The sequence below is a fragment of the Mchenga conophoros genome, linkage group LG4, assembly GCF_057382185.1.
Source record: "Mchenga conophoros isolate Kocher_MC1m ecotype Shallow Benthic linkage group LG4, M_conophoros_male_GT1.1, whole genome shotgun sequence".
In the NCBI taxonomy this organism is placed as follows: Eukaryota; Metazoa; Chordata; class Actinopteri; order Cichliformes; family Cichlidae; genus Mchenga; species Mchenga conophoros.
Genome location: NC_140529.1, coordinates 26,923,983 through 26,946,006, shown reverse-complemented (window position 1 = coordinate 26,946,006; position 22,024 = coordinate 26,923,983). Strand labels below are relative to the sequence as shown.

At 37.7% G+C, this 22,024-nt stretch overlaps 1 protein-coding gene and 1 long non-coding RNA gene across 7 annotated transcripts; both read right to left on the bottom strand.

Annotated features, from left to right (window-relative positions):
- Nucleotides 1-638: 638 nt before the first annotated feature.
- LOC146576251 (uncharacterized) lies at nt 639-8,089 on the bottom strand. 6 transcript variants are annotated; one of them, XR_014892235.1, is made up of 7 exons: nt 3,097-8,089; nt 2,806-2,936; nt 2,674-2,713; nt 2,383-2,401; nt 1,067-1,359; nt 749-885; nt 639-662 (listed from the first exon to the last, which is right to left on the bottom strand). XR_014892235.1 is itself a non-coding variant. In XM_085271357.1 (3 exons), exons 1-2 carry the CDS (start codon nt 8,086-8,088, stop codon nt 2,826-2,828), a joined length of 5,103 nt encoding a protein of 1,700 aa, XP_085127483.1. In that variant the 5' UTR covers nt 8,089; the 3' UTR covers nt 1,945-2,713; nt 2,806-2,825. The 6 variants fall into 6 exon arrangements, 3 of the variants coding, with proteins under 3 accessions (XP_085127483.1, XP_085127484.1, XP_085127482.1); XR_014892234.1 differs by having other exon boundaries at nt 2,674-2,936; XR_014892233.1 differs by having other exon boundaries at nt 2,383-2,936.
- Nucleotides 8,090-10,518: 2,429 nt separating this feature from the next.
- LOC146576250 (uncharacterized) lies at nt 10,519-13,627 on the bottom strand. Its single transcript, XR_014892341.1, has 3 exons — nt 13,089-13,627; nt 12,240-12,265; nt 10,519-10,993 (listed from the first exon to the last, which is right to left on the bottom strand). It is a non-coding gene; the product is annotated as an uncharacterized LOC146576250 (long non-coding RNA).
- Nucleotides 13,628-22,024: the final 8,397 nt, after the last annotated feature.

Here is a 22,024-nt window from a genome sequence, read left to right as displayed (position 1 = left end):
CATTAATCCAGAGTTCAGTTTCATATGTCTGATATTGTTTGTTAAATCTGGTGACACAAACACAGTCAATAATTCATAGCTAGCGTGACATGTGGTCCTTTTTGCCTTTGACCAATGATATGCTGGTTACTTGGACCAGTTTAGTATTTGCTGTCACAGAGGAATGTTAACCATAAATCCAAAAGACAAAACTGAAAAAAATATGTTAATTGCAAACATGTTTTTGCTTAGTAAAAGGATTGAAATTACATGGAAACTGTCACCTTAAAGCCTCATTGTAAATATCATCACAAACAGATGTTTTCCACACAGTTAACAAAGCTCCACCACATCCGATCACTGCACATAAATCTAAAAGAAAACAAAAACAAATAAAAAAAATAAAATTAACACAAGGGAAGACTTTTGACTTAATAACTACGCTTAAAATAAGTGTTACCTTTGAATATTTGTGGGAAAAATCTGATGCTACCCCAAGAATACAAAGCCACACTGGAAACGATGACAGGCTTGCAGCCCTCTGTCTTCCTGGAGTCAGGTGCCTGATCAGTAGCAGTGAGTTGACAGAAGTCGGTGTCTGTAAGAGTGGCCAAACACTGATACTCTGTCCACTTGAGTAGAGTCTAAGAAGCCCGAATGCAGGCACACTGGACGAGCTTGTTCTAAAAAATACAGAAAAAGGAACATTTTATTTGTGTTAAGGCCTAAAAACTACAAATAAGTTATGCAATGAACAATGTTGAAATACCTTATAGGTGCTGCAGGCCACATAACCAGAATCCAGAGCAATCTCACACTCACATGATGGTGAGGAAAGACATGAGCTCTGCAATGAGGTTTGAATGTCTCAGTTGGGACACTGAAGAACTCAGAAGACAGCAATACCTGCACAGAGAGACAGAGTAGAAAAAGCATAGATTTGTAATCCATAATGTGAATTAAAACTCAAAAAGTGTCAACAAGTATAATCATTTGAGTGTGGAATTATTTATGCACTAAACAGGATTTTAATTAATTAATTGAATTAAAAACACTGACATTTTTTATCAAAGATAAAGAATCATACCTCTCTCTGCTCTGAGGATCACTGAGCATCTCTGACAGGAAATACAGTTTCCTCAGTAGGGGTCATCATTCATGGTCTCAGAGGTTGTAGTGTGGCAGCATGATGATGGTCTCCAGATCAGGCAGGAGGTCAGGTGATGGGTGTGTCATCTTCTCCATTGAAGACATACTGGTATGGCAGTTCATAAAACAGCAGTCTCTGTGTGGCATGTAGTTATCTGTGCAGTCCAGCACTGATGGATCAGGTTTGGCTCAGCAGTTCATGAAGATGGTGTTAAGATGTTGTTGTTTCAGCTGAGGATGGTGAAGTTTGAAGGTTTTCCCACAAAGGAAACAGGACTGTGTGTGCCCTGTCTGAAAAAAATACATCTACAAAACATAAAGTGCTTTTAACACCACCCACCCCCCCTCCCCACCCACCCATCTCAGCCCCCAAGTGTCTATATAATGCTGGTATGGGGTGTCAGTTACTAAATCTAATTAGTGCGTCAGAAAGCGGGGGCTACACCTAAAGCCCCCGCTTTCTGATGTCTTTGTTTATTAGCAGCTTTTTCCAGCTGCTCAGAGAATTCTGACTTGGCCTTTATCCACCCAAACCCAAACCCACCCAGATAAAGGCCAAGTCAGAAAATGGATGCAGAAACTTTCCATGTACTTCTAAATCAGTTTTTATACAAATTCTGTAAGCTGTAAAAATGTTTTTCTCTACATAATGTATAATTATAGACATCTCTGGTAGCTTAAAGATAGTTTAAAACTTTTAACATTTTTTACCTGTAAAACATGATAAGCAAAACCTCATTCATCCAAAAAACATTTGATTCTACAAAATTTACTATAATCAAGAAAATATAATTGTCTGTATTTATTCATGTGACCCATAATAAATACCTGCATTTATCTGTGATTTATTTATTTACTATTTCATATTTGAAAGCATCTTGGAGGGGAAGATCTCGTTTGTTGAGATACATACGTCAGAGTAAAAAAAGTATCAAAAAAGGAGATGACAATTAACATCCATGAAAAAATGTATAAGTAGATTTAGTCATTTAAAACATGAGAATAAAAAATAAATTATGTCCGTTTAATGCAGTATATTTCAGATCTGAGGTGCATGATAACAGAAAGCAGATCTCCCGGCTCTGCATGAAGTACAGCCATGATTTGGTGACATGATTAATAACATTGCAATAAGAAAGGGTCTTCTTACAGACAGAGTAGGGAAGACAATTTTTTCCAATGAAAAATATTTTTCATACTCTACAATCAGTAAACTCTGTAACAAACATGATCTGTAATTGTTTCAAAACTCACCAGACGACTTCATGATTGGCTCGAGGACAGGACACAAAACACAGGGTTGTGGTAACTGTAGTATGATCTCAGAACACCGGAATGGAGACATTGATCTGGCTGAGAAATAAAAATGAGGTCAAGCAGGGTGTTCTTGTCTGTAGTGGCAGAAGTGATCAGCTGTGAATACCCTCTCGACTGAAACTGCTCCAGAATCTGTTTTCTTCCACTCTGCAACTGGTTCTCATTAAAATCTCCACACACAATGATTGGGTGACAGTCCATTATTTCAAGGGAATCTAAAAGACTTACCAGGTTTTGCATGAATGGTGTCAAACTGTAGTCAGGGGGTCTGTACACAACAGCAATGAGTGCAGGGAATGGAGCCTGAACCTTCAACACTAAAAACTCAAGATCAGTGACATTATGCAGATACTGTTTTACCTGAACCTGAAAATGATTCCTCAAATACACAACAACTCCACCACCACTTCTGCTGGCCATGTGAGGAAAGTTTGTGTAGGACACATGTCTGTTGCGTTTGAACATGGTGTAGCCGTCCAAATGAAGACTGTCTGCAACAAAGGAGCCTTGGAGGTGAGACTCTGTGAGACACAAAACATCTGCTAAACACATTTCATGATGACTCTTGATGTCACTGATGTGAGATGGCAAACCCTCCGTATTGTGATGGATCAGTGTAAGAGTGTCAAGTCTGCTGGCTGTTTCTCTGACCTGAAGAAGAGGCATCATTTCCTCAACACTGGCTTGTCTCATGGTTTGGAGCGCTGCAGTTACCTCGGGATTGGAGTAAATCTTTTTCTCATCCAAGTCCTGCAAATAGAGTCCACTGAGAGACGTCACCCTGCTGAGAGCAACATAAGCCATACCTGGTTCAAAAATGTTCTTCATTGAAACTACAGCTGTCTGTGTTGTAAGACCCTGAGTTTTGTGAATTGTGCAGGCAAATGCTAGCTTTACAGGAAACTGTCTGCGTACCGCTCCTTTAAACTTCAGACTCTCCTCTGCTCTCTCAATGTAAACCAGATCATCAGATGCTGCATTAGCACTGCGGTTGTGTCTCATAGGCTGCCGGTTGTCCATTCTGAGCCCCAGTTTGATTATGTGTCCATCATTTTCAGATCTCACCACCTTTACCAGTATACCAAAAGCACCGTTGACTAAACCGTTTAGTGTGTCCAAGTTTCTGGTCAGCATGACTCGAGCTCCTTCAGCAACATTCAGAGTGTCAGGTAAATCATTTCTCCCACCTGTAAATGGTTTGTCTCTTCGTTCCATTCTGCCTGTACGTTTATCCTTCTGGAAATCGTCTGCAGTGATGATTATGATGTTTGAATGAAGCTTCTTCAGGGTATCTGTGTTATGGGATTCCACATTCTTGTTGGTGGCATAAATGTGTAAGACCTCAGTTGGACATTCTTCTGGTGCAGTCACAGCCTGTGACAACAAATCTCTGTCGCACTGAGAAAGCTCATCCGTCTTTTCTTTCACTCTAATCCTGTTCAGCATCTCTGCAAAGGCCACATCATCTTTCTGACGCATGATCTCGGTTAGAGTGATCATCTGAAAATGTTCCTGCCATAGGTCAATCTGTTCTGGATCGTAAACGCAGAGAGGTTTAGACTGTCGCACTGGTGGCAGCTGGTAAAAATCTCCAACAGCTAAAACTGACATTCCACCAAAAGGTCTCTGAGTGCCTTTGATTTGTTTCAGTCTTGCATCCACATAGGCAAAAAGGGGTTTTGAAACCATTGAAATCTCATCAATAACAATAATTTCTGCATTCATCAGCTCAGATCTGACTTCATCCAGTTGGTTACCAAGTCCTTGAATGGGTGGTTTCAGACTCCTGGGTAGTTTCAGTAGAGAATGTAATGTAGAGCCATTGATAGAAAAAGCTGCTGTCCCGGTAAATGAAGTAAGTAAAACAGTTGGATTTGATATGTCAGCTTCTTCTGCATTAGCAGGCAGTCTGCTCAGGATCTTTGATGCTTCAGAGTGAATACATTTAATCAGATGTGACTTTCCAGTTCCTGCACCACCGTTGATATAGAAGAAAAATTGATCTGGGTTCAAACCACAAACTCGCTGAATACACCAGTCTCTTATAGTATAGAACACGCAGGCCTGCTTCTGGTTCAGATTCTGATACATTACACGTACCACGGCTGGATCTACTGCAGGTTGTTCTCTGATGGCTCTGATCTCTGTTACAGCATCAGACTGACGACTGTAGTCGGGGACATTCTCCTGTTCGTTCTCATCATCAGAATGTCTCTCAGGAAGATTCTCATCACATTGCAGCCTCACAACTTCAGATTCAGGAGCAAGATTACACCATTCATCGATCACAACATCCCTATTTTGTTCAAACTCTTCCAGTGCACTCTCAATATCCTCAGAGTTCTTCTCATACTTGTCTTTATTTCTTTTCACAATCCGTTTCACAGACTCACTGTGGTCTGAACATGGAAGTCGCACAAAACCCGAGTTGTAGAAGGACTGATAGGTTTGGAAACATTGTGGTTTCAGTTCCTGCTCTGATCTGTGTGGAAGGTAAAGTCTCAACAGTCGACCATAATATTGCTCAGGATCTTTTTCCTGTGAACAGTGGTAATATCTGATTATAGCTGGTTTATCATTCTTTCGCCTTTGTACAAATCCAAGCTGGTTTAGAAGAGGAAGCACATCTTTTCCTTCATTTGGACCACTCACCAACCGGCACAGGGCAGCAAAATCAGCCAGCGACATTTCCTCATATTCTGGGGTCTCAGGTCTGCATTTGTATTTATCACTCAAACTTGTCATCCAAATATTACAACTGTCATGTGTTGTGCTTTCCAGGAAGCTCATGGGCCGACTCATTTTTACTGGGTTATCATCTGTTGGTACAAATACAACACTGCGGGAACATTTTTTCATTTTTAGGCCACAGACTCGAGTCACACACTCCTGTGCGCTGATCTCTCTCTTTTTTGAGTAAGCCTGCATCACAGCTCTCATTTCATCACATTCATTGACGGTGTTCTTATCAGAGTTATCGATAACTGTCTTCAGGTATTCAGAGAGGCCAGATTCTTTCTTTGTTATATATTTACAGAGGTATTCTACACATGAATAGGCATTCAAAATGAATGAGACATCTAAATTAGAGTTCCAGGCTTCAAGCAGGTCTGGGTTGTAATTGTTGATCCAACAGTCCTTTGGGTCACGTTTCAGAATCAGAGCTGTTTTCTTGTTTATGTTCTGGAGGCATTGTTCATACTCATTCATTGTCAAGTTGCATCGTGACAGAATCTGCTCTATGGTGAGGGAAGCAGCTTCAGGTTCCTTCAGCAGGTTCAACAAAGGTCTGAGTTTGGCTTTTGCAGCTTCAGTGTCTGAATCCTCATCCTGTCTCACAATCATTGTTCTTGTGGATGGTGGTTTTGGAAACCCAAATCTACAACCAGAGTTCACACTCTTAAAGCATGTCTTTGTGTGGTTCTTGCTGTGCTTTTGTAGTTCAGAGACTTTTTTGTGCAGTTCAGGTTGTTTTTCTGGATCAGGGAGTTGAGCTGAGATGTATCTGTCCACAAAGTCACAGACAGTTTGGTCATCATCCACATCTGCTTCTACCTTTTCTCGAATCCACAGCAACATGTGTATATGCGGACTACCTCTGTGCTGGAACTCAACTCTGTAAAAGTAATCAATGATCTCACCAAGGGGCTGTGCAGGAGAAAAAAGCAAATCTCTGAACAAAGCCTCAACACGCTTATCAAACATCCGCATGGTGGTTACTGGATTTGATCTTAGAATTTCACACTTTTCTGACCAGTCCAGGGCTTCAAAATCAACCTCTTCACCTTGCTGTCTCTTTATTGCTTGAATCACTTCAGGCCATCTCATCTCAGCAGCAGAGAAAGTGACAAAGAACTGAGGTGTTCCTATTTGACGAATCATACTGAATAAATCTTTGGTAGTTTTCTGCCAGTAAGCTGGAGTTCCTCTGAGTGGCTGCATAAATCTGATTGCATCTTTATTTCTTACCAGCTTCTCTACTTCTGTCTTACTTTGTAACATTCCCGATGTGATTTTGCGTCCATCTTTGGTCATAGTTTTACCTTTCCTTAGCTGTATTGTCATGCTGGAATTAGCCAAATGTATTTCAGTGACAAACTGTGAGAAAAACAGGTAATTTGTGTCTTTAGCAAATCTTGCATCAATGTTGAAAAGCCTTGACTTGAAGTAAGCACTTGGTGTGAGTTTAAGAAGTCTCTTTTCATCCAGTGTATTCTGACCGGTAGGAAACTGCACAGGAAATGCCATGGCTTCCAAATGAGGAGTTCTGAAGAAGCTAACAGGATTGTTTCTTTCTGCAGGAGCCACACAATATGTGTTATCAGTGAAACAGAGAATCTCTTCTGAAATGTCAACAGGCTGCAGACAACTTTCTAGAGCAAAACCTCCATTGTTCAAATCACTTTCTGGTTCATCTGGATTTTGTTCCTCTGGTTGTTCATCACAGGATTGCATATTAATAGCTTGTTCACTTTCAGACTCACTTTCGCACAAAAGGGCATCTTTTTCATAGTTGTCAATTTCCATTAAATCTGCTTCATCATAATCATCACTTCCCATGCTGGCTTCATCACTGCTGTCATCATCAGGTAACGTTGGATCACAAAGCAATGCATCATCTCTGATAATAATATCTGTGTACTGTGGATGAATTTGTTTGAGTTTACGCAGGGCTTGAATGAGTTTAGACCAGGTGACAGTCTGGAACAGCTGATGGCCTTTGTAGCACAGTCGTCTTTTCAGCTTTATCCTCATGATCTGTGATTGGCTTCTGATCCTCGGTAAACTGTCAACTGTTTGTTGGACTTCAGATGGTACACACACCACATTACCACGTATGAGTCTCTGTCTGCCCTTTGGAAGTGGAATAATCTTAGCAAATGGTATGCATTTGGCAATCAGATGTCTCTCCAGAATGTTGAGATCGCACAGTTCAGCTGGAATATCCTGCAGTTCTAAACCGTTGACAGCAGCAAGTCTTGGCATGCGTCCACTTTTGAGGGAACTGTGACACGTGTGACAGATATACTCCTTTTTTCTCTCAACAGGAAAGCTGCAGTGATCATGACATGCTTCATCACACACATGAACAAATTTACCAGTTAGACACTGCTGAGCTACAATTTGGTGTTTTGAGTAATTTTCTCTTTTGCAGATTTTCACCTGATTAGGAAAAGAAGCTTTTAGACAAACAGTACAAACATAAGATGGTGCTGACTTAATGTTGGATCTGAAACGAGATATGGCCTCATTCATTAAAGTGTTCTCTGGATGACACTGTAAACTGTCAGCTGGTCGATGCATCTGACGATATTTTCTTTTTATTTTCATTGCACATCTGATATTATGCATCTGTCTAAAAGAAATACTGTTCCAATATTTTACTCTCATTCGTTCTCTCATATTGTCCTTGTGTTGCTGCTGAAATTGTCTCTCTTCTCCATAACGTTTAGTGATGTAACATTTTTTTTTCTGTCTAAATTCTACACTTTCTTTATATAGGTTAGAAACATATGACCTCATGTAAGCTTTATGTTTCTCTCTGAATCCAGCACAAGTTCTGTAATTTCTTCTTATACGTTCCTTCTGCTGTTCTTTGAATATAGGAGATTGTCTATAAGATTCTTTATATGTTTTTCTCATACGTTCCTTCTGCTTTTCTCGAAAAATGGGAGATTCTCTATATGTTCTTGTTATACGTTCCTTCTGCTTTTCTCTGAATGAAGAATCTTCTTTATACATCCTTATGACATGTTCTCTTTTTCTCTCTCTAATTTTAGCACTATCTCTATAGATTTTTCTAAAATGTTCTCTCTGTTTCTCTCTATATGTAGCATTGAGTTTACACAGATTATTTTTGTACACACTCTTCTTCTGTCTGTGATCAGGATCATGAGACTTTCTGCTAGAATCTTTTTTCTTTGCCTTAAAGCTTTCATCAAAAGCGTACATCTGTCTTTCTTTCTTTTTCTGATTTTCCCTTCTCTGTGGTAGTTTTTCTTGGACCAACAGTCGTCTCCTAATCTTTCTCCTTTGCTGTTTATTATGCTTCAACAGTTTATGTGAGAGTTCATCTGTTGTCATAGTTAAACAGGAGGCAGTGTTTAAATCATTCAGAGGAACAGAATCTTTTGTTACCTGAGTGTCTCTTACAGAAGATGCAGAGGTTTCTATTTCTAAATAATCAGAATTGTTCAGCTCAGCAGCTGGCTCATTTGAATAATCCACTCTGGATGACATCACTTCAGTAGCTAAAGTGTCGGCCACAGTTTTCTGTGTTTTCTCAGTGGATTTGGGGGTTTCAAATTTAGGTTCATTTAAAGCTGGTGCTGGAACAGTTGTAGCTGTTTGTCTGTTTTCATCAGCATTTCTTTGGTCAGCAACGTTTTCACTGTGGAACTCAACAGGCTGTAGCTCATAAGTGCAGGTTGGTGCGATGCTACACATTCTGTACAAACGTTTGATCCTGTCAATCATGTCGTTAAGACGTGTGAATTTTAACATAACTGCAGTTCCACCACTTACACTTAGCGACAATGGCATTCCTGTAGACTTACGTGGGTGAGGATCAAAATATGCGTATTCACCTGAAGTCAGCCTGGAAACTGCAATGGCGGTTCCTCCCATGACTAGCAAAGCATAGCAAATGTCTGAAGCCAAACACTGTAGTCCCTGTTCAAGGCTCGGAAGATGATCTGTACCGTCAAATGTGCCATAAAGAGCAAACTGAGACATGTCGACTTGATACTCGTGTCTGCGGCTGATGATCACAGTGGGAAGTTCATCACAGGCTAGAAACACGCTGTTCACAAACCTCTTTCTGGCATCTGAATACACGGCATGGCCTTTATCCAACACACGGTTAAGATCTGCTCTGGTAATGAATTCATCCTCGTGTAAGAATGACAGGAAAACCAAACTGTTCGCCATGCATTGCTGATTCCGGTACTTTCCATACTTAGCATTGGCCTGGCTTCGGGATGCACAGATGCTACTCACTCGTGAACGACTTTCACTGTTTGTAACCTGTACATGAGACGGTCCTGGAGCTTCTCCATCATGCTGCGTTTGCACAGTTAGCTGGGGTTCAGTCTGGATTACCTGCTGTACTTTAGCATTTGGCACCGATGATGAGCAAACACCTCTCTTTACCACATCTGCATAAGACACTGCGGCTGTCTGAACGCTGAGCTGCACTTCTGGACTGGGAATACTTGTAACAGACACCTTTACCTGCTCACCGGTCTGAGAAAGATTTACCTGTTCCTTCTGCTTTTGCCATCTAAGCTTCTGGGACTGTGACCTTTGACCTTTCCTTGGCATTTTGTGCAAGTACAAACTGGACCTTATATGTATTTATACACAAATGTATACAAAAATCAACCTGTAAACACTGAAAAACTCCTCAAGTTTCTATTAAATGGATAAATGTAAAACTATACAAATGATAAAGTGTTCTTATAACTGTTTAATTGATGTAAAAGGCTGACTTAAATACAAACTCAATATAAAAGTTATTGAAAGATCTTTAAAAAGTTTTATTGTAGCTTTTTCAAAAACTGTATATTATACTTTTTTTTTTTTAAACCAGACTGGTTAATGAATAGGTCTATACTTCTGTGAAGTAATATGCAGAATAAATCTCAACAATCAATCAACAGGCTATAATAAAACTCTTAGTTTTAAAGTAGACTTTGTGTAAATCTTTCAGATATCTAAAATCTAAAGCAAATATAAGGAGCTGTGGTGGTGATCAGATGACAGGCGATGAGGATTCTTCAGCTGTATGTTCTGCAGCAGTCAGGAAACAGGAAGTCTGGGTTCTCAGGGCAGCCTCTAGATGACAATTGTAACTGAATACTTACACTGAGTGACAAAAAAAAGGGGTTGTCCTTAAATAATAATAGTTTAAACTTGTAGTCAAATGTTATAGCCAGTGAAACAGACTAACAGACTGGATCTAATTTATTATTTATCTGAATGTATGTATTACAAAATAACCAGATTGTCTTATTACAAATAAACCTTTAAGAGGTGTATATTTTATATAATTTCTCAAAGTAATTGCACCTGTAAGCCAAACAGCCAATCAATGTTTATTCCAAAGTGTAATGCAAAATTAAAATGACAAATTTAGGGCTGTGTAAATAGTTTCTACAGTGACTTCTACTGTACTGTATATTCAACTTCTTACTTGTAATTTCCAGTAAAATGAGTGGATATGAGAGAGTTTAACGACAGGAAAGAAGGAGCAGTGAGAGCAGAGATCTCTCAGATTTCTGAAAACAGATCGTCGAAGTTGCGGTAACTTCAATTTCCAAAAACTTGGTTTGTTGTCAACCTTGGTTTGTTGTCAAACTTGGTTTCTTGTCAAACTAGGGCTTATGCTTGTCAAAATTAGATAGAGTACATGGCGGAGAAATGATAGAAGATAGAATCCCTTGTCAAAAAAGATGGAGCAGGGAGAGGGAGAGTGATAGGACAGACTGAATTTGCTTGTTAATGGCTTGTTAATGATAGAGGGAGAGGGTTTTCTGCAGCAGGTCACCTGTAAGACAGAAAGAAAGTGGAATTAGACACACTTCCAATAAACCTGGCTTTACCCTATTTTTCAGACTATAAGGCACATTTAAAAGCCTTTAATTTTCTCAAAAATAGACAGTGCACCTTATGTATGGTTGTGCTTACTGATTTCAAACCAATTCTATGTGGTACACGGCACTCTGTCAAATGTTTTAGTATGACTTTGGTAAGCTACAAAGCAGCACCACTTGATGTATCGTCGGAGCATGGCTACCATAGTCAGCACCCTCGTAGAGTAATTCGTACTGTGCTTCAACATAATATGGTGTGTGTGTATAAGGGCCTGGCACCTGTTGAGAGCCATGCTTATGTAGCAGATTTCAAACTGATCAATCCACATTCATCAGTCCATAAATCCTGAAAAGTAAGTGTATTGTTCTGTATTTTATGTCTTACAACTGAACAATTTTGAGAGTTATTGTAAATGAGTTGAATAAAGTTTGACTTATCTGTTTTGTTTGGCTTAATGTGCCTTAGAATTTAGTGCGCCTTACAGTCCGAAAAATACAGAACATATATATCATTACACACTGAAGAGTTGTACAGTACATTATTAGATTCAACTGAATAAAAATGTTTATCATATGGTGGTGGAACATTTCTAAGGACATTTTCGCATTCTATTAACACAATAAAAACAAACAGAGTCTGTAAACCAAGATATGGTGCTATAGTAACTTACTATAAACATTATATGGTCAAGCTAAACCCACACAATGAAGTCAGAGCAGACAGTTTCAGACCACCTGCTTTAAACACTTCACATGCACTCAACTCACATGATCCTAAATGCCCAAAGGTCTCAAATTCCCGTTTCTGTGTGTACTTACCTGGTACAACAGTATATCATAATGTCTGGGGAGCAGTTAACATAAAAGTAAAAAATAATTTACTCAGTATGACTTTTGGCAAAATGAAAAATTTGGAGACAGATGACTCCTAAACAGCAGTTTCTACATTTTTCAGTCAAATTTGGGGCATGTTTAATACACACTCCACTAAATCTACAATAAACTTAGCATGGCCGATATTAGGGCCTAATTAAAAATGTACTATGATGATAAGAGAGATCTGTAAGTCTGGAAATGTTTACATAGACTTTTCTATGATCTGATTATTCCCAAGAGCTGTGCTGACTCACTGCACTAAACTGAATCTCCTATAATGAGAAACATTTCCCAGAACTGCACCTCAGACAAACCTTTACTTACCAGACTGAGACGATCAGATCAGCAGTCTAGAGAAAGGAAACAATTCATCAGATCACTGTTTGATGATTCAGACTGTTGAGCCTCTTCACACACAATCCAATTTACTGTGACATAAATTAACTAGTAAATTTATTTAAGGCTTTATGAGCTTACTGTAGTCTAAAGAGGAGATAAATGAACTGCAGCGTCTCACATGGCTATAGCAAGTGTAATAAAAGCATTCTTTACTACAGAAATACAAAGAATAGCCACCAATATTTGTTGGCACAAGTGCAGGATATACCAAATATTTCCTACACAGAAGCTTTGTGGCTCCAACATTTTCTACAACAGGTCAGTACTAGTAAAGTGTGAAAACCAAAACTTTTAAAAATGTTAGATACAAAGTAATTATATAAATCAGAAGCAACAGAAAACCTCATCATGTCTGATATGAATATGTAAATCTTAAAATAAATATTGACATGTTACAATAGCAGAGGTGCACCATGTTTTGTAATTAAAATTAAATGTCTTAAATTTTTACACTAAAAAGTCCTCTCATTGTACCCGTTGCTAGGAATATTTATGTATTTTGCAGTGTACCTTTTTGGCAACTTTTCTATTTAATTTTAAAACACATTATATTCGCCAAATAAGTGATAAACTAATTAGACACACTGGCTGTAATGTACCTAACAATGTCCACTCACACCTCTGGTTCTCTTAGTTTTTCATTATGACTTTGTGTTTTTGCCAATCAGTAAATGGAAACATATCACAAAAAGTCAGACTACTGTATGTAAGTTGCCAAATGTGCTACGCAATGCCAGGTTCATACTGCTTCAGTTACAATCACTGTTTACTTACCAGCAAAGGCAAAACCAAAGATCTCTTTCACTCTGTGTAACAAAAGACAAAGCACAAAAACACAGAATAAGACAACTCAAATCAGCATCACAGTCAATACTGCATCACTCTGTGTAGTCCAAAAGATTCAGTACACTTCTTTGTTTACCACAGCAACAAACAACTCACCTCTTTTTTCTACACCTTATTAAAGATTACGTCTTCATTAAGGTAAAATGTGGTTTCATCCATTTGTAATAAGCCACACACGTTTCTCAGTTATGTGATAGCTCTATTAGTTTGGTGCTATTAGATAACACAGTAGATTTAATAAGCAATGATTTACTACACCTAGCTCTGCACACTTTATCAAATTCTGACATCACAATTTCAAAGCATGAACAATCATAAATGAAAGCTTGGATGATATTTTTGTAGGCTTCAACATTTGAGTTCGTCTGCATTCAAATTCTGCTTCCTAAAAATATTATCACCTGCACACAGTATCATTTAATATGCTGTTGTTTTAAATATCTACATATCATATTTATAATATTAATGGTGCACTGCTGCATTTTATTTATTTGAAGGTGGACGTTTTTTATATTTCGTTAGTTTTTCACAAAGTGAGAAGTTAAACAGAACTGCAGGTGAAGGTTTTATTTAAAAAAAAAAACAACCTGCACAAACAAGTGTTTGTTAAACAGTTCTTAAAATTTAACTAAAAAAACTAAAATTACCTAATTAAAAAAAACTTCTTGTTAAGAGATGTTATTATTCTTATATTATGTGTTTCATCCTCACTCTCTCTCTCCCTTCTGTTAATTAACCCACAGCACAAAAACACACCGGTACAGGCACGTGACTCTTCTTCTCCCGGCTTTCAGTCAGAAGCTGTGTCCCAAAATGTCGGCTGCATCCTCCGGAGGCCGCATTTGAAGGCCGATTATGTCACAGCCAGTCGACGAAGGCTGTCTCAAATGCGGCCGACAAATGAGTCCTTCATTTCATAAACTTTTAACATATTTTTAGGCGAGAGAGTAGCGGTGTAAATTGCAAATATCTGCTTGGTTTATCAAGACATCGCATATTTGCAAAAGTGTGCCGACGTTTTCAGAGACGTCTGTCACCCACCGGCTCGATGGCAAGCCGGGAGGGGGGTTCAGACCCCCGCTCTTTCGCTACTCAGGTTAAACATGATATACAAGTCACTCTGATAACTTAAAAATGTAATTGTTTGCCTTTTTCTGTGTTTTATTTGTTCTGGAGTAAATCTGTTTGGCTGAGATCAAAGTTATTAGATTATTAGATTAAATAAAGCTTTATTAATCCATCCGGTGGGTTCCTCCGGGATTTTCACATAGCTCAATAAACGTTAAACGGTCGAGAATTTACGCCAGTGTCCAGTTATATTTTAAATAGCAAGGAGCAGACGGCCAAATTTATTAAACTCCAGCGAGACAGCGGTGACGCAAATCTGAAGGCTAGACCGTCCAGTTTCACAGCCTTCTCGGTCCACGTAGACCGCGAAGGCCGGGTCCTCCGAAAGATGCAGCCGACATTTTGGGACACAGCTAATGGCGGTAAAATGGCTCCTTTGAAGTTGCCGACCCTGCTGCTTCAGCAGCTAATCAGTGGTTCTAAAATGACGGCTCATTACCTTACAACCGAAAGAATGAGGCCGTTTTAACTGACTGATTTGTGAAGAGAACTAACTTCAGCTTCCCTAACAGACTCAGAAACACTAACACACCGAATGAACCAAATACAACACAATAACTGTAATAAACAATCAAATGAACCATATTAATTTCACACTGGGCCTATAGCAGCTAGGCTAGGCGTTAGCACTTAGGGCTAGCATACCAAACACTCCTTTTAAATAGTAAAATTACAACGTTTCACTAAAAAAGCAGCCATTGTGTTACTTTAACATGACTTATACTTCGACTGGCTTCATAAGTCACTAACAACAACTGGGTAAATCCCTCATACAGCTTATAGACATTTCATTTCAGAAAAGAGAGACAGAGAAGCAGCGCTTACCGGTGGGGATCCAGCTGAGAGTGGACGGAGATTCAGGAGTCAGGCAGAGACGTTAAAAAAAGAGGCATTCACGGGTAGTGGGAAACTCCGCAATTACACAAAATTGGCATGGAAAACGTGAAAAATATATGTAAATTTAAATATTATTATACTAGATTTTTTTGCAACAAAAAGCAACTAGCAGAAATTTAATTCTATAAGTTTAATAAATGTTTAAAACAGGATTCTTTGAATTTGAAATAATGGTTAAAAGACATAAATAAACACAAGGTCATTATGTTAAAATGTACTTTATTATGATAGATTTATTTAACTGACTGCAGTAATAAGAACAGTCTTCTGCTGAACACCAACACCAAGGAGCTGGTGTTGGTGATCGCCTAAGCATCCTCACAGTAGGAGCTGCAGAGGTTCATCTCACTCCACTGCAGGACTCAAGAGGTTCAGGAGGTCCCTTAACCCCACTGCTATGAGACTTTTTAACAGCGACTCCTGATATGTTCATTGCACATTTGTTTCTTTTATTCTACTACATATTGGTTGTAATCATGAATTCTGAATTGCTTTAAAGCTGAAGCTGTCTGCTAAAACTAGCTGAAAAAGCTGAAAAGTTGCAGAAATTGTAAAAACTTTGCAGAAGCAAAGGAACTTTGCTAAAATGGAATAACTTAGCAGAACTGCAATATCTTAGAGGAAACATAATACTTGGCAGAAATACAATAGCATAGCAGAACTTAACAGAAATATTGTAACTTACCAGAAACATGATAACTTCTCAAAAATACAAGAATTTAGGAGAAATAGTATAAGATAACAGAAAGAATATATTTAGCCAAAAATACTTAAACATTACAGAAACATTATGATTTAGAAAAATAGTACAACATAGCAGGAATACTGTGATTTACCAGAAATACAATTATGGAGGACTAATACTTTAAAATGGGAGATATATTGATACACACACACATACACAGAGCCTAAAGGGAAGAGTATTTGTGCCATGGAGTCTTAACAAGAATGTGAGGTCCATATTAGAAAAGCTGGTAAAATCATAAAAGTTTGCAGAATTGTAATAAATGATGAATATGAATTACTGGTCTGTGACAGTGTATTAATTTGTAGGGAAAAAAACATGTTGACCAAGGTGGAATCGAACCCACGATCTTTGGCTTGCAGACCCATGTCATTACCAACTGCGCCACTGGGAAAGAGAGGAGCCGTTTTGAAAAACAGGGTAATGAGGAGTCAGAATTAGATCGCGGCGAGAGGCGAAAAACGCCGTTTTTTGGAGTTACAAAACGTTGTGTAACTCAAAACCTAGGTGGACTAGAAGCATAATTCTTGTACTACTGATCAGGCACCTCACTCCAGGAAGAAGGGCTGCAAGCCTGTCATCGTTTCCAGTGTGGCTTTGTATTCTTGGGGTAGCATCAGATTTTTCCCACAAATATTTAAAGGTAACCCTTATTTTGAGCTTATTTATTAAATCAAAAGTCTTCCATTGTGTAAATTATATTTGATATGTTTTTGTCTTCTTTTAGATTTAGATGCAGTGACCGGATGTGCTGCAGCTTTGTTAACTGTTTGGAAAACATCTGTTTGTGATGGTATTTAAAATTACACTTTAAGGTGACAGTTTCCATGTAATTTCAGTCCTTTTTCTAAACAAAAACATTTTTTAATTAACATATTTTTTTATTTGTTTTACCAGCACATCATTAGTCAAAGTTAAAAAGAGCCACATGTTACACCAACAATGAATTTTTGACTGTGTTTGTGTCACCAGATTTAACAAACAATATCAGACCTATGAAATAAGTAATTGCACCATTTTTGGATAAATGTGCAATTATATTGTTTTGTATTTTCAATTGTTGAATAATTATGTTATAGAACAAACTCAATCTGTTTAGCCAAACAACATAATTTGTTTGGTTAAATAGTGGATTTGTATAATTTTACTCTATAAGTACAGCAAGCTGAATTCATACAAACACACAGCTCTAAATCTTGAATTGTAGGATGCACAATAATGATCATTTAATTATTATGGACATTTAAATCAGAATCTATTGAACCATTACACATATTCTTAATAATTAATTATTTTTAAGAGAGAAGTGCATCAGCGTGTGAACATGAAAGTAATACCAGTCCACGCTCTCTCTGATGCTGCTGTTACCTTTAACTGTTAACTATGCACTTCTCTCTTAAAAATAATTTGATTTCTATTGTGTGGTCTTAAAAAAGTACAGGTGATTTAAAGATGCCAAGTTAAATGTTCAGTATGTTGGTCACACCAAACACATGCACTCTCCAGTTTCTTCTTCTCATCTAATGCAATCTTAATGGTAAATCAACAGGGTACCTGGTTGCATAATTAGGTACCCTGTTGAGGGTACCAGGGAGCCTCAGGGTGGACAACGAGGCCATGAGGCCTATAGTTAAAGTTTTTCAATTTGCAGTTTTCTCCAGCTGCGTTAAACTCCATGTCTGTCCCTGTGCTCACGTCTGCAGTCTGTCTCGTTCCTTTGAGGATTCTCTCTGCACAGTTTCACCCCTCATATAACAAACCTCTTAAACATGAAGATGTAATCTTGGCCTCTGGAACTGATGCCACTCCTGGTCGGCTGCCTGTTCACCTGTTGCTGTCTCAATCTTATTTGCCATGTCGTCTGTGCTTTCATCCTCACTGCAGACATGCACACACTCTGTGGGGTCCAGCCTGTACTCACAGTGTAGAGTAGCAGTGGCAGGTAAAGAAGAGGATCTTGGTAAATGTTTACCAAGATCCAATTCAGTCAACCAGTCTAAATATATTGAATTTGAATCTTAGAATGAGATAATCACATTAAAAGGCTTTCTCTCTCTCTCTCTCTCTCTCTGACACACACACACACACACACACACACACACACACACACACACACACACACACACACACACACACAGACAAACAGGGAGAGAGAAGTAAATTTCTAGGTCAGCCTGGGAGCTGCTGAATTTGAATCCACCAATCAGAGAGGCTGTGTACTTTTTCCCGCCAAAACTGGTGCCTGCAGCACACAGAGAGACACAGGATTATTGCAGCCTATTTCTCATAGTGACGACTCCCCTCAAACAAATGACCATAATTTCCTAACCGTAGGGGCTAGAGCCGTCATTCTTACACCGTTTTGTTCAGAAGAGATGGGGGAATCTTCCAGTGTTAACAATTTATCATTAAAATATGAATTATTAAAGATATTTGACTTGTAATGCACCATAACTGAGTAGAGCGAAGCAAAAACTGCCTTGACTTGCCCTCAAACAACGCTTTCTAACTCGAAATCTATTTGGAGTATCGATATCATTCTTTCACCGTAAGAGACAGCAGGCTTTGGTGAACAATCATGGAAATTTTCAGGTCTCTGTGGAAATCCAACAAAAAGTTATGACGAGAGAAAAAAGTGGTTCATTTCCAGAGTTTGAAATCTGAAGAAATCTGAGCGAGGGACAAATTTCCTACCCTCAAACAAACATAATTCATGGCCAAATGGTAATAGGTGAGAAAACAATTCTTGAATTGTGAGCGTCAGGAGTGTCTGAAAATATACCAGGACAAGCCTCATGTCTTAACTTTGCTTCGTTAAGGAGATATGACGATTCGAATATGCCTCTCATTACAGAAATCCAGCGATGATTTTGAACAAACTCTCCATTGACTTTGTATGGAGAGTTTTCTGACCTTGTGTTGGTCTGAGGAGATTTGCCAAAATTCTATGAATCCCACAACAATGATAGTGACATTGTCTGAAAGCCAGCAAAAATACCTACGTTTTGATGTATAATTTGTGGAAGTTGAGTGAAAATTGAGCAAGTAGCAAGAAGTTGTTCGGACATGAAGTGAAAATTGCAAAACCTTCAGTGACACACTGGAAGCCAAGAGCATAGCAACCATAACAACGCATGTATTTTGTGAAAAATCACAATTGTGCAACTGAAAACTTTAAGAGGCATAAAAGTAAAATGGTAAAAGATTTGAAAAAGCTGAATCATACATCAATAGCCCAATAATTTGTGAACATTTTAAAGTTTGAATGGTTGTTCTAGGTGAAAGTATGAGGAAGTAGTTAAGTTTCAAAAACAAGCAAAATTTAGCAGAATTTTGGAAGTTTCCCATTCATTTCAATGGGACAAATTAAAGGAAAAAAGTGGAATATTTTAAAAAGTATAATAGCAAAAAATAGCAAAAATCATAGCGATCATTAGCAGAAATAGCAGAATAGTTTAAAATTTGAACGGTGAAAATCGGCTGAAAATTGTGGAAGTAGTTAAGTGCCAAAAAGTGTACGGAAGCAACTGGAATAATAAAGTATAAAGAATAAAGAGAAACAGGAACTCAATAGTGTGGATGCTTAAAGCATCCACACAATAAAGTATAAAGAATAAAGAGAAACAGGAACTCAATAGTGTGGATGCTTAAAGCATCCACACAATAACTAGAAAGTGCATTTTCTGAAGAAACTGCAGTGTGAATGCTTGAATCTGAATGTATGCACTGAAATGAATTAATTGCTGAATTTTGAGTTAAAAATATTGAATGAGATTAAAAAAAACCAAAAAAACCCCGAATTTAACCTGAAAACAAAGGTGCTGAACTGCTAAAAGCTGAAGGTTACACAGAAGGAGGAGTTGGAAAAAAACTGAAAATGTTTTAAATGTAAATTAGAAAACCCTAAGAAATGAGAAAAGAACATTTAGAGTCAGAAAACATCTGAATGAATATTAAAAGGTCATATTCTTTGAATCACTGAATGAAGAAAATGTGATCCCTCCACTTTGATCCACACAGTTTAAAAAGTTTAAATGCCTGAGCTTTGAAAGATACGGTGTTGGAAAGAGAACAATAATGGCGACAATTTGAGGGTAAAATGATGGCTGTAACACTGTGGACACAGCAGCAGTTGAAAGAGAAGTGCTTAAGATGAATCTTGGCACAGTGGCAGGCAGAGCTCGTTAAGCAGGCAGGTGTGAGCCTGGTTGCTATAGTGACTGCACCCAATGGCTCCATACACACGTACACAGACATGCACCTCACTTTTGCTGCTTAAAATGAACAGAAAAGTCAGGCCCAAACAAATTCTTCCCAAATGAAAAGTACATGTCGTATTGACAAAATTCTTTCACCGTGAGCGACAGCCATGTCTAGTCTACCTAATTCTCAGTTTTCATGCCTGTGGAGTTTATTATATGGACGTGGTGACAGTGTAAAGACATCATGCTCTTCTGATTTTCAAACGAACCTTCTGAGCCATTTTAACATTAGAGTCTATGGAAGAGTTGGAGGGAGGAGGCTGTGCATCGGTGACATTTATGAAAGAACCATAACACCTAGTACAATAGTAAACACATTGGATGAAAGAGGACAGCCATGGCTACGTTTTGAGGGTAAAATCATACCTGTAGAGCAAACGCTGTGGACACAGCAGCAGTTTTAAAAAAGATTTTAAGATTAATTTTTTTGCTCCTCTCACTCTAGCAGTTGAGCTGTCTCACTCTAGCCCCAACATTCCGTCCCATACACACCCATTATAAACTCTGAAACGGGTGAAAAAACATCATGAAACTTAAACTGGAACTGAAGAAAAAGTATAATAGATATTGAAAAGATAAATACAAGTTGAATAGTTGAATGTCTTGTCTTCGTTTTAAAGTTTGAATGGTGGCTCTATGTCAATGTATGTGGAAGTAGTAAGAGTTTAAAAATGAGTAAGTTGAATGAGGATTTGAAGGGTCTCCCCATTGAAATACATTATAAATTTTTGTTGAATAAAGTTGAATAAAATTAAAAATATAAATGTTAAAAATATGAAAAATAGAAGCAGTGTTGTCCAAAAGAATAGGAATCTAACGATGTTTGAATGGTTTTTCTAAGTTGAACGGTTTTGAAGGAGTAGGCTTTCAAAAAACGTACGGAAAAATAATAAAATATAACTAGAAAGTGCATTTTCTGAAGAAACTGCAGTGTGAATGCTTGAATCTGAATGTATGCACTGAAATGAATTAATTGCTGAATATTAAGCTAAAAATGTTGAATTAGCTGGAAAATAAAGAATTTTTAACCTGAAAACAAAAGTGCTGAACTTTTGAAAGCTGATGTTCACACAGAAGAAGTTGGAAAATAACTGAAAATGTTTAAAATTTTAATTAGAAAAAGATGAGTAATGACAAAAAGAAAATGTAGTCAGCAAACCTCTGAATGAATAACAAAAGTTCATATTCTTCTAATCACTTAAAGAGTGGAATTATGTTTTATAAATCTCTAATTCATAAAAAAAATAATAAAAATAAATGTAAAAACAAATTTGTTAAATTGAACTGAAAAGATGAACAAACATTCTGGAGAAAATACAAACTTTCATATACAGCATAATGTTTTTCAGACATATACACATATGTATATCATGTTTAATAGTACCGGTATTATATACATCAATTTGTTTTGTATGTCATAGAAAATAACATAAAAATCTTAAGTCATATTTTACAGCTTCTTTCTGAAAAGGACTAGTAGAATAAATAAAAATAACTAAATTAAATAAGTAAATAAAAATAATAAGCAACACATGAAATACATGAAAATTCCACTTTTAAAACCACAATCCTGAACCTTTAAACTGTGTTGGTTTCTTAGAACATGGCTGAACAACTGTTTCTATTGGTCTACTTAATCTACTGATCTGTCTACACATCTCTTTATTACTCATTCTTTTTTATGTTTTAATGTAAACAGAGTCCACACAGTGGTAAAAGAGAACTGTATAGAGACTTTTGAGTAAACTCAAATGAAAGCGTAAGGTGGTGACACAGTTTAACACGTGCAAATAATCAAATAAAAACATTAGTCCTTTTTGTGAACATGGATA

Excerpts from the sequence above, each read along its gene's own strand:
- LOC146576251 (XM_085271356.1), bottom strand. The coding sequence starts at position 8,088 with ATGAGAAAAACATATAAAGAATCTTATAGACAATCTCCTATATTCAAA. Across the intron at positions 2,937-3,096 it reads AAATGATGCCTCTTCTTCAG|ACAGTCTTCATTTGGACGGC; the intron begins GTCAGAGAAACA and ends CCTTTGTTGCAG.